The 13,810-nt window shown below is 37.3% G+C and overlaps 1 protein-coding gene across 2 annotated transcripts in view; it reads left to right on the plus strand.

Annotated features, from left to right (window-relative positions):
- Agmo (alkylglycerol monooxygenase) overlaps positions 1 to 13,810 on the plus strand; it is a 289,744-nt gene that overhangs the window by 133,199 nt on the left and 142,735 nt on the right. For both annotated transcript variants that reach the window (XM_037210501.1, XM_028872292.2), the window contains exons 7-10: positions 2,223 to 2,288; positions 2,374 to 2,453; positions 5,729 to 5,863; positions 7,418 to 7,534. In XM_037210501.1, the coding sequence (XP_037066396.1) occupies positions 2,223 to 2,288; positions 2,374 to 2,453; positions 5,729 to 5,863; positions 7,418 to 7,534 (398 nt within the window). The remainder of the gene's footprint in view (positions 1 to 2,222; positions 2,289 to 2,373; positions 2,454 to 5,728; positions 5,864 to 7,417; positions 7,535 to 13,810) is intronic.

The following is a 13,810-nucleotide window of genomic DNA, read 5'->3' on the forward strand; positions in this document are numbered from 1 at the left end:
GCCACCTCCATATACACCGGTGTGAATAAATCTGAGGGGCGCAATGCTGAGGGCACTGGACGAAGGAAGGAAAGCTGTCTCGTGCCGTCCTACGCCTCCGCCTTCGCAGGCAGTTTTATAACACTACAGCCCTCTCAAGGGGAACTTCCCGCTTTCTCAGGCAGGGGCCACAACAGCATAGGAGAGGGATCAAGCTCTTCCAAACTCAGTACTCTCCTCCACTGGGGACAGTTAGCAAGGGAGTGTAGGGTTCTTGTGGATTCCTCCACATAAACAGAAAAATCTGGAAAGAGGAGAACACACTGAAAAAATGACAGCTGGACATTTCTTCTTCTTCACCTCACCTTCCAATTCCCCAGCCTTCAGTCAGACCTAGTCAGCATCAGTCGTGTTTGTCCTGTCCTTGGGGACCAGAACTTTGTGTTGAAAGCTGTCCCGGGCACTGTAGGATGCTTAGCGGAGTTCCTGGTGATGCCTGCTTGGCCTGTGCCCTCCTCTGATGTGATGACCTGTCAAGTGTTCAGACATTGCCAACACTCCCTTCAGTGGAGAACCATGTTTAGATTATGGGTGAACTTAGGCTGGCCTGCACAGAAAGCGGGTACACAGATACAGATACATGGTTTAGTAGACTAAAACTCCTTTTTTTCAGATTTAGTAACATTTACATCATTGTACCTGTTTCAGGTTTAAAATACATAAAATAAAAACTGTTGCAGTTACTTACATTAAGTTTAAATTGTAATTTAGATTTTGGGGATCTGGAAAATCAACATATTACTAAGAGTTGTAATTCCAAGAGTAATTTAATTTTTAATTATATCTTTTATTATTAAAATAGTGAAATAGTGTGCTAATTTTCTTTCTGAAACATCAGGAGAGAACAAGACTAAAAATAATACTAAAAAAATAAAGGTAAAAACATACATTTCCTTTCTAAAAATTTATTTTTGTCACTATAGTTTGTGTGTGGGTATTTTACCTGTATCTCCACCTGTATAGCACATGCGTACAGCCCCCGGAGGACAGAAGAGGGTGTCAATGCCCTGGAACTGCACCTGCTGACAGCTGGGAGCCACCACGGGTGCTGGGGACTGAACCTCAGTCCTCTGTAAGAACAGTCAGTGTCCCCCAAGCCCCCAACACATACATTTCCATCTCGTCCCCTTGTTTATTTCCTCTAAACAATGTGATTTTTCAATTATTTGTTAGTTTTATAAAATAATGTGTCTATATCTAGACATTTAACTAAAACATTGGGAAAATGTGCATAAATTAATAAAACCTTTATTGTTTTTATAAAGTTAGCTAGAAAGTAACTAAAATGAGACTACAAATAAAATCTAAGATTTTTTTTTTAATTTTTGAGATTATAATATGATTATATTTCACTCTTCCCTTTCCTCCCTCCAAACACTCCATATACTCCTCCCTGTTCCCCTTCAGATTCATGGTCTCTTTTTTCACTAATTATTACAGTTTGCATATATGTTTGATATATGATATATTATAAGTGCCTGTGCTTACTTACTGGGCTAATGTCACCTGATACGACCATGAGGAATGAAATCAGGCCAGGTTGTAGGGGCCACAGCACAACTGAGGCTGTGACAGTTTCATTGAGAGCAATCGGACTTTTTATACCTTTATCGGAAACAGATACGATGGTAATTGCCAGGATCAATACAGTTGTAGATGCCAGGACACCGTTTGTGAGCCATACAGGGTAGACAAGACTAATGTCTAAGAGCAATTGTCGGGTCAAGCTTCCTTGCTTCCTTGACTCCTAAGGGAACAGACAGATGCTTCACTGCCTCAGGGAGTGCATCAGTCTCTCAGGAACCTGAAAAACCTCTGACCTGGGTCTCAAGGCAGCTAGGCCAGGCCAACTCCATGGTTCTCTGCAATATATGATGTATGTGTATGCATATTCTTAAACATGGCTGCCCAGCCTGTTTAATGTTCCTTGTCTGTGTGTTGTCAAGGCTGACTGCTTGGTACTGAACAAGCAATTGTTGTGGTCTTCTCTGGGCAAGGCACCTCCGTCCCTCTCAACTGTCCTCACTTGCTTCTGGTGATTTGTGTAAGCCTGGGGAGAAGACATCTCGAGAGCTACTTTACTGCTTGGCTTTTTCTTGTATTTTTTAAAACAAGAGGAATACATGTTCCAGAAGCTCATTTTCATGTATTTGAAAATTTACTTTTACTATTTCGTCTCACAGGCAGAAATCGTTACTGTATTGATAAAAACTATGCTGGCACCCTTATTATCTGGGACAGAATGTTTGGTAAGTGAAACGCACAGCTATCAAAATAGCTCACTAGGCTACTTTGGAAATGGTCGAAAATCATAGTGTAATGTTTGTCTTCCAGGGACCTTTGAAGCAGAGAATGAACCGGTTGTATACGGTCTAACGCACCCCATTGATACATTTGAGCCATTCAAAGTTCAGGTAATTCATTCAGCCCTGTTCTTTCTGAATGCATAGAATTTCACAAAGTTTGTGTTTAGGAGGAAAATGGTTATTGTAGATGGAACCACATTGCATTGCTGTGGAAAAATGTTTTACCTATAAAAGAATTTGAAATAACTTTAGCAGTTAAGTAACACTTGAGTCAGATGGGTAAAATCCATTAAAACCTATTATAAGAATTTTCAAATGTGTCTAATACCTCAAATGAAAAAAAAAAAAGTGGTTCTTTAAGAAACATGTTCTTTCTCAGAATAGACCTGAAATATATTCATGTATTCAGGAACAGTGGTACAACGTGTAATTAAGGCTGATCCCACAGTAAGAAAAATATTTGCTTCAAGCCTTCAACCACTGGTTAGAAATTCACCATGTGGCCTTTACCCTTCTTGTCTCAGAACTGGATGTCAAGGAGCGTTAGCCATCAGTGAGGCCCACATATTACCTCTCCTGCTAAGACTTGGTGGAGCAGACCAATTTTCTGTTAGACATGTGCTATTGCTTCCTCACTGGCCTTAGTGGTCTGCACTAGAGAAATGAAGAATGTCTGCCAAGTTCCAGTGTGTCAGCATCAGATTACCACAAAGTCTCCTGGGGTTATGGAATCACAAATGAGGGAAAGATAAGAATGCTCTCAAAGCTGTGATGCTCAGCCAGTGACAGACTTGTGCGCTGGCCTGGGTGGTTGCAATGTACCGGAAGTAACAAAATTACAGGCTCCTGTTGGGCCACCCACTTAAGTTTGCACACGACATTGAGACAGAAGAATTCTCTACATCTGTTAAATCCCTTCTGTGTGAAGTACCTGGAAACACAAAGCCATTCACTCACCATCAGTAGTACCTCATGAAGAAGCGGCTCTTTGATTTCTGTCTTCTAGCCTGAGAAACACAGGCTCAGAGAGTTTAAGTAATTCCAGATTCAATTGACAGCTGCAAATTTACCCTAGGAAGCCAAGACCAAGGCTCGCTTAATTCATTTAAACTACTCCTCACCTGACTGTGGCTTCACACACCAGCTTTGGTCAAATGCCATCATTTCTACATTGAAAGTCATTTCTGTGTGTCCACAGTTGAAAAGAAGATTGCTGATCTCTCTCTCTCTCTCTCTCTCTCTCTCTCTCTCTCTCTCTCTCTCTCTCTCTCTCTCTCTCTCCCTCCCTCCCTTCCTCCCTCCCCCTCCCCCTCCCCTCTCCCTCTTTCTCTTCTACTACATGGCACATCTCTTTCCATCTCTACCCCAGGCTCTACTAACAACAGGATGTGTCTCTCAGGAGACACATAATAAAAGTTTCCAAATCTTTACAACCAGCTCTATTAAATTATCACCAATTTAGAAAATATTCATGAAAGGCCATCTTTCTTAACTTTAGGCAGATTTTCTCCTTAATATGAATAAGTAAAGAGAAATATAAAAGTCTACCCTGTTTCTCTAGGACAGAGCTTTCCAAGCCTGATGCCAATGTGACCCATGAGACCATCTTTGTGAAGTCCAGGTTTTGTTTAGCAGCACTGTGGACTATTTGGAATAGATTATAGGTGATGTCAATATTGTTAATGGATACACAACACTTTAGGAAGCAAGGCTTTGGGAATATATGAATTTTGAGGATAAGGGTTCATACATGAGAAATGTTTAGTGAATGGATGTTGTAAGCACTACAATATAGTTAGATGAATGAGCAGCAATTGAATAGGTTCCTAGGGGAGACACTTAATGACATTGCTCATTAAGTCAAGTATTAAGCTTCCAGGTATCTACCTTTCAAAATGTTTTCTTCAGCATGGTAGTTGTCATGTGTGGGTCTAAGGTTTATTTTCCTATGTGCTCATTTTAGTCAGAAATGTCAAGTCAGCAAGTTATGATAATTGGGATTTTATAACACACAAATTTGTTATTTTCAGTGACTTCCCTTTGAATAGAGCTAAATTGCTTATTTTATTATCTGCAAAGGAGCTTGGAATTTTCCCTACTAGAAACAGGGATATGCTTGCTTTTTTTAGATGTAGACCACTCTGCTCTCTTTTGGAAGACCCAAAGTCCCAGGGGATTGGAAACCAAGTAAACTAGGAAAATGTCATTAAGCTGTTATGATACACTGCTCATGGGTAGTATCCAGATTTGTAGAAACAAAATTGAAGTCCGTTTGCAACATAACCAAATGATTTGGTGTTGTAATGTGTGTTGGAAGTTCTAAGCATCCTAATTTCTGTATCACTAGTGTCGAAAAATCCCCAGGCTAAGCATTCATCTAACATTTACCTCGTCCTCAGAAACTTCTCCATCAAGCCCTATAATAACTCAGGCTGATTCTTGGAGTATTTCAAGTAATTATAAAATCCATTCTTCTAAACCTAGCAATTTAAATTCATCCAGGGACTGCTAAAATACCAGCAAGACCACAAATTCTGAGAGCAAAAGCTTTTCTTTCCATTAATGCATTTCTATACTTAATAAAACCCTCACATCTAGAGTCTGGAGCTGATGCCCAAATCCTATGAATATGTTTAATCCTGTGGTGCATTATGGGCACTTGTGTGAAATGCCTTACAGTTAAAATTTATTGGGCACTTATATGTGGGCATGTTTTTTAACTTCTGTGTATGTCAAATGAATGCTATTTAAAGACTGCATTTTCCTGCTGTAACACTCATTGTAAAAGTCTCCTTCAGTCACCAAGCCTTTTCTTTTTTGTGACAGAATATGAGTTTTTTAATACTTGGAACTCTACAAACTGAAATGTGTGTGAATATATTTTGTTAATATGATATTAGTAACACAATAAAGCATTCTTTTAAAAATATTTAAATAGATCGGCAATCTTATGATGCTTCCATGTTCTACTGTAATACCCATCTAGTAAGATGTGAGGGAAGGAGTCAGTAGACAGGTTATTGCTTTCACACAAGCTAGTTAATGTTATTTGATGCAGTCTCATAACTTATTTATTCTACTTTGATGATTTTGTAATCAATTATGTTCTCTTTATTTTAAAATAAAATTATAATTTCATTTAGCTTCAAAGATTTTCCTAACACACCAAAGGTATATAAGATGTATAGAATTAATTAAAAAAATAGAATGCGATTACATATCAATATATTATCTATCTTCTCATGCATGGTATATATTAAAGAAAATATGAAAATTACAATGAACAATATAATGATGTATATAATGAGCTATACTTAATGCTATCTGTTATGCTTGTCTTACATAGAGTAAACTATACATGTATTTTTTTTTATTTTTCCAAGTTTCACCATTTACTCTATATATGGAATACATTTTGGGCTACACCTGGATTCTTCCATAAGTTTTCTGTCCTATTTAAAGGACCAGGATGGAGTCCAGGTAAACCAAGACTTGGCCTAAGTGAAGAAATTCCAGAGGTAAGTAGAGGTCATGGCAGAGGATGTGGTGGGGCTCGATATGCAGCCAGTCTACATGTGTGCTGTCTTCGTGTGATACTATAAAACGATGCTACCTCAGCCAATGTAAATGGATAGCGTAATGAGGATATACCACCCTGGGGGTGGATTAAGAAGGGCATTGCCTTCTAGGTGGGTACTGATTCATTACAAGGAGTATAATTTGGGAAGTAGAACAATTGAAACTACTTTCAGAACCTTTCAAGCCCACAGGCCAGAGCCTCCTCTGGTGAGTAACAAAGGTGTATGTCCTCCCATACACAGTCCCAGAACCTGAGAGATGGAAAGAGCTTTAGAAATCAGGTTTATTCTTAATTTCACTTATGACAAAATGAAGTCCCCTAAGTAAAAATTATAAAGTCACATCATGGCAGTGAAATTGCTTTGACAAAGCATGGTTGAATTTATTTGATATTAGAATAGAAATATTAAGTATAGAAATAACTTAAAAAAACATGAGAAAAAGAAATATAGAAATTTAATACAAAAAGTTAAGAAATTCTTTTTTGCTTTTGTTTTTTGAGACAGGGTTTCTCTGTGTAGCCTTGATTGTTCTGGAACTCACCCTATAGACCAGACTGGCCTATAACTCAGAGATCTTCCTGTCTTTGCCTCCCGAGTGCTGGATTAAAGGCATGTGGCACTAGCATCTGGCTTATGAAACCAAGAAAAATTTAATTTAAGTCTGAAATTCTCTTCTAGGTGAAAAATATGATTTCTATTCAATAGTTCATGATATATGCTGCTTCTTTATCAAATAAAGGGCACAAATACAAGTACAGAAGCAACTGGAAGAGTCAATTGTCATTTACAACATGGTATTTCAGATAAAAACATGTGATGTCTTAAAGAATATTTTATCTGAATAATATTTTATTGTTTTTAAATACTTGACTTACTCACATATATTTTACATCCATAATTAGTTGTAATTAGTCAGCTTGATAAATGTGAAAAATACATCAATTATTTCTTCCTTAAAATGCCTAGGAAGGAGGGTTTTACTTTTCTTTCTTTTTTTAACAGAATAGCCAAAGTAAATATTTTTAAATTATATGAGTGCCTACATCTGCTTTATCTAAAGAAAAGTATAGCACCCCATACTTCTAGAAATTTTAGTAGTTTAGGAAAGTTGTTTTAATAAAATACTATTTGATGTTGAGTCATGGTTACCTATGCTGTCCAGATTCACATGCCTTCAATTTCTTGGTATGTTCCTGAACATATTTTTAGATGTGAATGGTTCTAATTTTTTCTTCTTGGCTATTGAAATTATGAATATATACAAAGCAGCGATGATGTTTTTATTTAAGGAAGACTGAATCAGAACTGCATCAAGAAGCAGGTCTCATATTCTTCAGACAATTTTCTAGCTAAGGAAATGAATGTCAGAGTCCCTCTGGAGCAAAGATATCAAACTCCTTTTGCTGTGACTAGTCTTTTCCTGCAGTGTGAATTTCAGGGAGAGAAAGGCGCCATGGCGGAGTAAAGGCAAGTGCCCTTCTTGTCTACTAGGTCACAGGACAGGAGGTCCCCTTGTCATCAGCAGCATCCCAGCTATTAAAGATGTACACTGTCCTGCAGTTTGCAGTGATGCTGGCATTTTATGAAGAGACCTTTGCAAACGCAGAGGTAGGTAGCATCAATTTTAATATCGTATATGAAAAATAATCTGTCAATTTTTTAAAAATTAAAATAAGCTCTTCCTTTGTGACTATAATCTGTTTTTCTTCATAATTGCTTTAATTTTGGGGGAGACACCACACATTTTAAGTAGGCAAATTAATTTCCTCAAGACTATTAAGTGTAAACAGATTAATTGTATCCATGTGCTGCTATATGAAATAAAAATCAAATGTTTTGACACCTGTCTAAATTGTAAATAAGAGATTACTTGCTATATGTTCTATCAATTTCAAGATACCTAATATATTTAGACAATTACTTGATAAATTGAGTTTAGAGAATTTCCATTGCAAGGTTTTCAGCTTTTATGTTTTTTTTTTTTTTCTCTAAAATGTACATAATACCCAACCTTTGGTAACTTAAACGTAGGTGCACTAAGAGGTGATGAGCAATAAGCATATTTTAGTTAATGAGAATTATCTATACTTGTTTTCTGGAGAAAACAAAAATAACCAAAAGCAAGTAAAAAATGGATTGCAAACTGAAAATGATAAAATAATTATTTTAGTCAATTTTCTTTGTTTCATTGAAGTATTCATAATATGTTTTTCATAAAAGTGTAGGACTCTAAAAAAGGTAGATAACGGTAATAAGGTAACTAAATTAATAGTAGGTAAAATACAACAGGAAGAAAGATCCTGAATTAATCCTTGTTACAAAGAAAACGTAAATCTCAGAAAATAATCTCAGAGTTAAGGGTGTTGAGGCTGTCACAATTACTCTGTACAAATAATGGCTACGCCTTAAAGCAATTCTATTCCTTGTGTTGTGGTAGGCTTATATATATATCTACTTTTAAGATGTACAGAACTTCTACAATTTGTGGATTAAATGTACAAAAATATCTCCTCCAGTGCACAAAAGAGATAGCAAAATATGCAGAATCTCTGAGATGCTAAACAGGTTGTGGAAACGTGAACAGGGAAGCAGGCAAGGGGGTGTAGCTCACTCAGTCGGGGCCACTGCAATTGCTTGTGGACTGTTGGGTCAGCCCAGCCAGAAAACACAACTGGATAAAGTAACTGACTCCAAAATAAAATTTAAAACGTTTTCTGGAAAACGAGGTCAAAACACTAACAAAGAAAAAAATATTCAAAGGAAGATTTGGAGTCTTGCACTTAGCTTTGGGGAGGTAGGTAAAAAAAAAAAAAAAAAAAAAAAAAAAAAAAAAAAAAAAAAGTCCTGAAAAATTGTTTCCTTTTTTCTTTTGGTTTATTTTTGAGATACAATTACAACATTTATCCCTTCCCTTTCTTTCCTCCAACACTTCCCATAAAATCTTCTCCATTATATTTCAAATTCATGGCTTCTTTTTTCATTAATTGACATCGAATGTGTGTGTGTGTTTGTATACATGTATGTATGTGTGTATATACACATATTCCTAACTATATCCTGGTGAGTCCATTTGAAGTTACTTGTATGTATATGTTCAGGACTGACTACTTTTGAGAATTTTAACTGTCTCATCTTTACACAGGACTGGATGGAAGCTTATACTAACAATGCACTGGATAAATTCCAGATAATAATAAATTTTAAGCTGGTCTCAGATCAGAGTTCAGGTACCTAAAAAAAATTAAAATTATTCCTCCAGCTAATACATAAATTTAAGTCAGGATATAGCATTCCAACAATTACAAACTGACTGTTAAAATGTACTAATCACAAAATCATAGTAGAAGGAAAATAGAAAACAGAACAAAGCTTGAACTACAACCACAGAATCAAACTATCAGAGTATTAAAAATTAATGTAATCAAAATACTAAGTAAAATTGTTTGGACTAACAGACTAAATTTTAAAGAAACTAAGATATATCATATATATGTGTGTGTGTGCGCGTGTGTAAATTTATTCTTTTCATATATTACACCCTGAATACAGTTTCCCCTCTCTCCATTCCTCTCAGTCCCCCCATCTCCCTTCTCCCCCGGATCCACTCCTTCATTTCTTTTCATAAATGGGGAGGCCCCCCAGGAATAACAGCCTAACAAAGGGTGACAAGTTACAATAAGATCAGGCACAAAACCTCATATCAAGGCCTGATGAGGCAACTCAATAGGAGGAAAAGGGTTCCAAAAGCAGGCAAGAGTCAAAGACAAGCCCTGCTCCCACTGTGATGAGTCTCACAAGAGCACCAAGCTACACAACCATAACATATATGCAGAGGGCCTAGCTCAGACCCGAACAAAACTCCATGGTTGCCCCTTCAGTCTCTGTGAGCCCCTATGAGCCCTGTTTGAAACTAAGATATCTTAAACTCTTCTGAAAATCACATGATCAGCTGAAATAAATAAATAATGTGCACTGAGAACTAGTCCTACTGACTATTTATTGTTAGGTAATATCATTATCTAAATCCCATGTAATTAAATAATTATATATCAATAGAGTATTTCATTGAAAACAATTCTATAGGGTCTATACAATTTAGATATTGAATTATGAATATAGAATTACATTTGAAATAGGGTGTTGAATGCAGTGAGCAGAATTCATTGTTTATATGACAGGGATACAGTCCAGGAGAGCTCACTGCCTCACCCAATTACACCTTTGGCATGGTTGCCTCCTCAGTGTTCCATTTATCAGGATCCTTGCTTTCCTTAGCATTTTCTTAGTGTAAAGGCTCCCGTATGAGCCAAGATGGCTACCAGCCACTCCAGCTTTAAGTACTGGCATACAAAAACTCAGGTGTGACTATGTAAGATGGAGTCAAGCATTCATTTGTACATCTCCAAATTTGCCAGTAGAATCATGCTGGAGATTTGAATTCAATGTATTTTATGAATGGGAACCCAGCAGGGTCAACTGTAGGATTCTCATGTTCTGAAAGAGGGAACAAGAAGATTTGGAAGAAAAATGGTTGTAAAAATACATAGAAAAAGAAAAATAGAGTAGAGGAGGCAAATTCAACATGTGCTTGACATACACACATACATATACATGAAAACATATATTCTCAATAGGATATACTCATATATACATCCTATTTAGCCATGAATGTGGTTTGCATTTGTATTTTAAAAGTATTCTTTATTAACTGATAAAATATGCTGTGATTTAGTTTGCCAAAGACAACAAATTGAATTCTCATAGACTATCTTGTTGCCTCCATTTTATAATTTGTGGGACATATTCAAAATTTCTTGTCAATAAACTTCATGTTTCATTATGCAGGTGTCATTCCCCTGCCTGTACTAAGCCAGTAACCAGTACCAGGTCAGGGTTAGACAAAGTGAGAGTCACACCAAGTGTGATAGTGCCCCCAGGAGAGTGAGAGTCACACCAAGTGGGACGTTGCTCCGAGGAGAGTGAGAGTCACACCAAGTGTGATGGTGCCCCAAGAGAGTGAGAGTCACACCAAGTGTGATGGTGCCCTCAGGAGAGTGAGAGTCACACCAAGTGTGATGGTGCCCCCAGGAGAGTGAGAGTCACACCAAGTGTGATGGTGCCCCAGGAGAGTAAGAGTCATACCAAGTGTGATGGTGCCCCAAGAGAGTGAGAGTCACACCAAGTGTGATGGTGCCCCAGGAGAGTGAGAGTCACACCAAGTGTGATGCTGCCCCCAAGAGAGTGAGAGTCACACCAAGTGTGATGGTACCCCCAGGAGAGTGAGAGTCACACCAAGTGTGATGCTGCCCCGAGGAGAGTGAGAGTCACACCAAGTGTGATGGTACCCCCAGGAGAGTGAGAGTCACACCAAGTGTGATGCTGTCCCGAGGAGAGTGAGAGTCACACCAAGTGTGATGGTGCCCCAGGAGAGTGAGAGTCACACCAAGTGTGATGGTGCCCCAGGAGAGTGAGAGTCACACCAAGTGTGATGGTGCCCCAGGAGAGTGAGAGTCACACCAAGTGTGATGGTACCCCCAGGAGAGTGAGAGTCACACCAAGTGTGATGCTGCCCCCAAGAGAGTGAGAGTCACACCAAGTGTGATGGTGCCCCAGGAGAGTGAGAGTCACACCAAGTGGGACGCTGCCCCCAGGACAGCATGCTCACTTTTCTTCTCTGCACCTGCCAGACTTAGCAGAATCAGCAAACTATTTCCATAGAAGAAATGAGAGACACATTCTGGCTGAGGAACCAATAGCATATGCCACAAGGCATCCAGTTAAATTAAGGAAATTTGCTGCAACTTCTAAAGAGGTGGAAAGAGACAATGTTCACTTAACACAATTTAAAGACCATAACTTCTGGTGTTGCCCATATACATTTCTGAATTATTTCATTTTTTTTTCATTAAAAGTTAGTAGACAGTCCTTCTTTTAATGACTTCATTTTGGAATATAAGGAAGGTTATAGGAAAATAGAGTGGACTTTATTAGTTTTAGCAGAAAACAATGACTTAAATCTAGATTCTGTTTCTTGAAATGAAAATAAAAACAATTATTATATGAAAAAGTATCCTGAAAATATAACAACTGAGTGCATACTTGCCTACTGTTAAGATTTTGTTACATATTCCAAAACTAATAATGAAACCAAGGACTTGTCATTAGGTCAACAAATCATCCAATTTCTTGCATGCGTAAGACTTTCAAAATGGCAATGTGAACTACCTTAATTTTAGCAGTCACACATTAACATCAACCTTCCTAAATGATTAAATTGCATATAATCTTTCCCTGGTATCCAGGGGAACTGATTCTAGTACCTTTTTCTCACCCCATAACTACTAAAATTCAAGGGTGGTCAAATCCATTACATTTGTCCCATGGTACTTTCACATAGTATAAGCACATCCTTCATTATACTTTAATGATTTCTAGATTTCTTGTACTTATCTGTCCTGCACCACTTAAAGCACAATGACACTAAAACATTGTGCATATGTTCAGTACAAACAGAATATTTCCCTGAGTTTGTTCATTCTGTGGTCAGGTGAATCAGAGTCCACAGACACAGAAACTCATTGTCATAATAGCATAAGTTGGAATCATCTCCTCAAGGATCATAGAATTTGTCTATCATCAGTTATATTGTTTAATACATTAACTTTTATTCAACCAAAATATGACTAAGTTGTATGAACAGTAATAGTGTTAAGATATGTACATAAGACTAAAATGAACAAGCAAACCAAAAAAAAAAAACCCTAGACCATCTCCATAAAAATATCAAACTGTTGATTGTATTCAACATTGTTCAATATCAAGTATAGTTTACAGTACTTCTTTATTCTTTATATCTGTATTACTCTTTATTCACAAAGTTAAACTGGAAATTTATCTACTTCAAAAAATGTGGGCCTTAATTTTGGTTTTGAAATGGCATCCTCAATATTAAATTTATCAACAGATTTAAATGTTTGGGGACATGTGAGTTGTTCTTAGGTAAAATTTAGGCAGGCATTGTACATATTAAGAGACATATTTGGAACTCAGTTTTCTCTCCTATCATAAGAAAAGTATAGAAAAAGCTGCTATAGTTGATAGGCAAAGAGAATTATCTAGTGTTGAAACCCTTTTCAAGCTGAAATTGGAGTTGGGACAGCTTCGTTCCTGACACTAATTAATTTGGAAGGACATATTTATTTCCCACATATGTTTTTCTTTACTAAACACTTGCTACATGACTCAGAAGAAAGCTTGCATTTGTGCAAAATTGTATAATGCCTTTCCAGTATGGGAATTTCCAAAGACATATGAAGACTTTAAAATCCATCTGCACTATTTTATTTTAGCCTCATCTACCATAGACCATAACCACATAGAAAGATTCTGACTGACTTGGGGCTGGGGAACCTGCTTTGATAGCAGAGGCTTTTCTGTTTATCTAAATACTAGAGCAGATAAATACTTATTTTAAATGTGCAGCTTCTGCATGAATAACTTTTGGAGTCAAAAATTTAACGTGATGACCACCAGAAACGTGTGAGAGGCACATTCCGCTTTCCCTGAACCCGGTGCAGCAGCTTAATTACAGTGTTTAGTGGTCAGACCCACAGACTTTACCTTAAATTTCGTTATAGTAATTGTGAGATCAATTCTTAACCTGATAGGGTCCACTTCAAGGGATGATGTTATTAACAAATGTTTGATATAGAAATATGGGCTACATTAGCATGCTCTCCAAACCAAAACTAGGAGTAAGACACACACACACACACACACACACACACACACACACACAATCAAAAGAAACAGGCAACTGACCAATTAAGACAAAACACAAATATGCCAAAGTGAAGTAAAAAGAAGCAGAAGTGCACAGAAGCA

This window comes from Peromyscus leucopus, chromosome 14, assembly GCF_004664715.2.
Source record: "Peromyscus leucopus breed LL Stock chromosome 14, UCI_PerLeu_2.1, whole genome shotgun sequence".
Classification (NCBI taxonomy): domain Eukaryota; kingdom Metazoa; phylum Chordata; class Mammalia; order Rodentia; family Cricetidae; genus Peromyscus; species Peromyscus leucopus.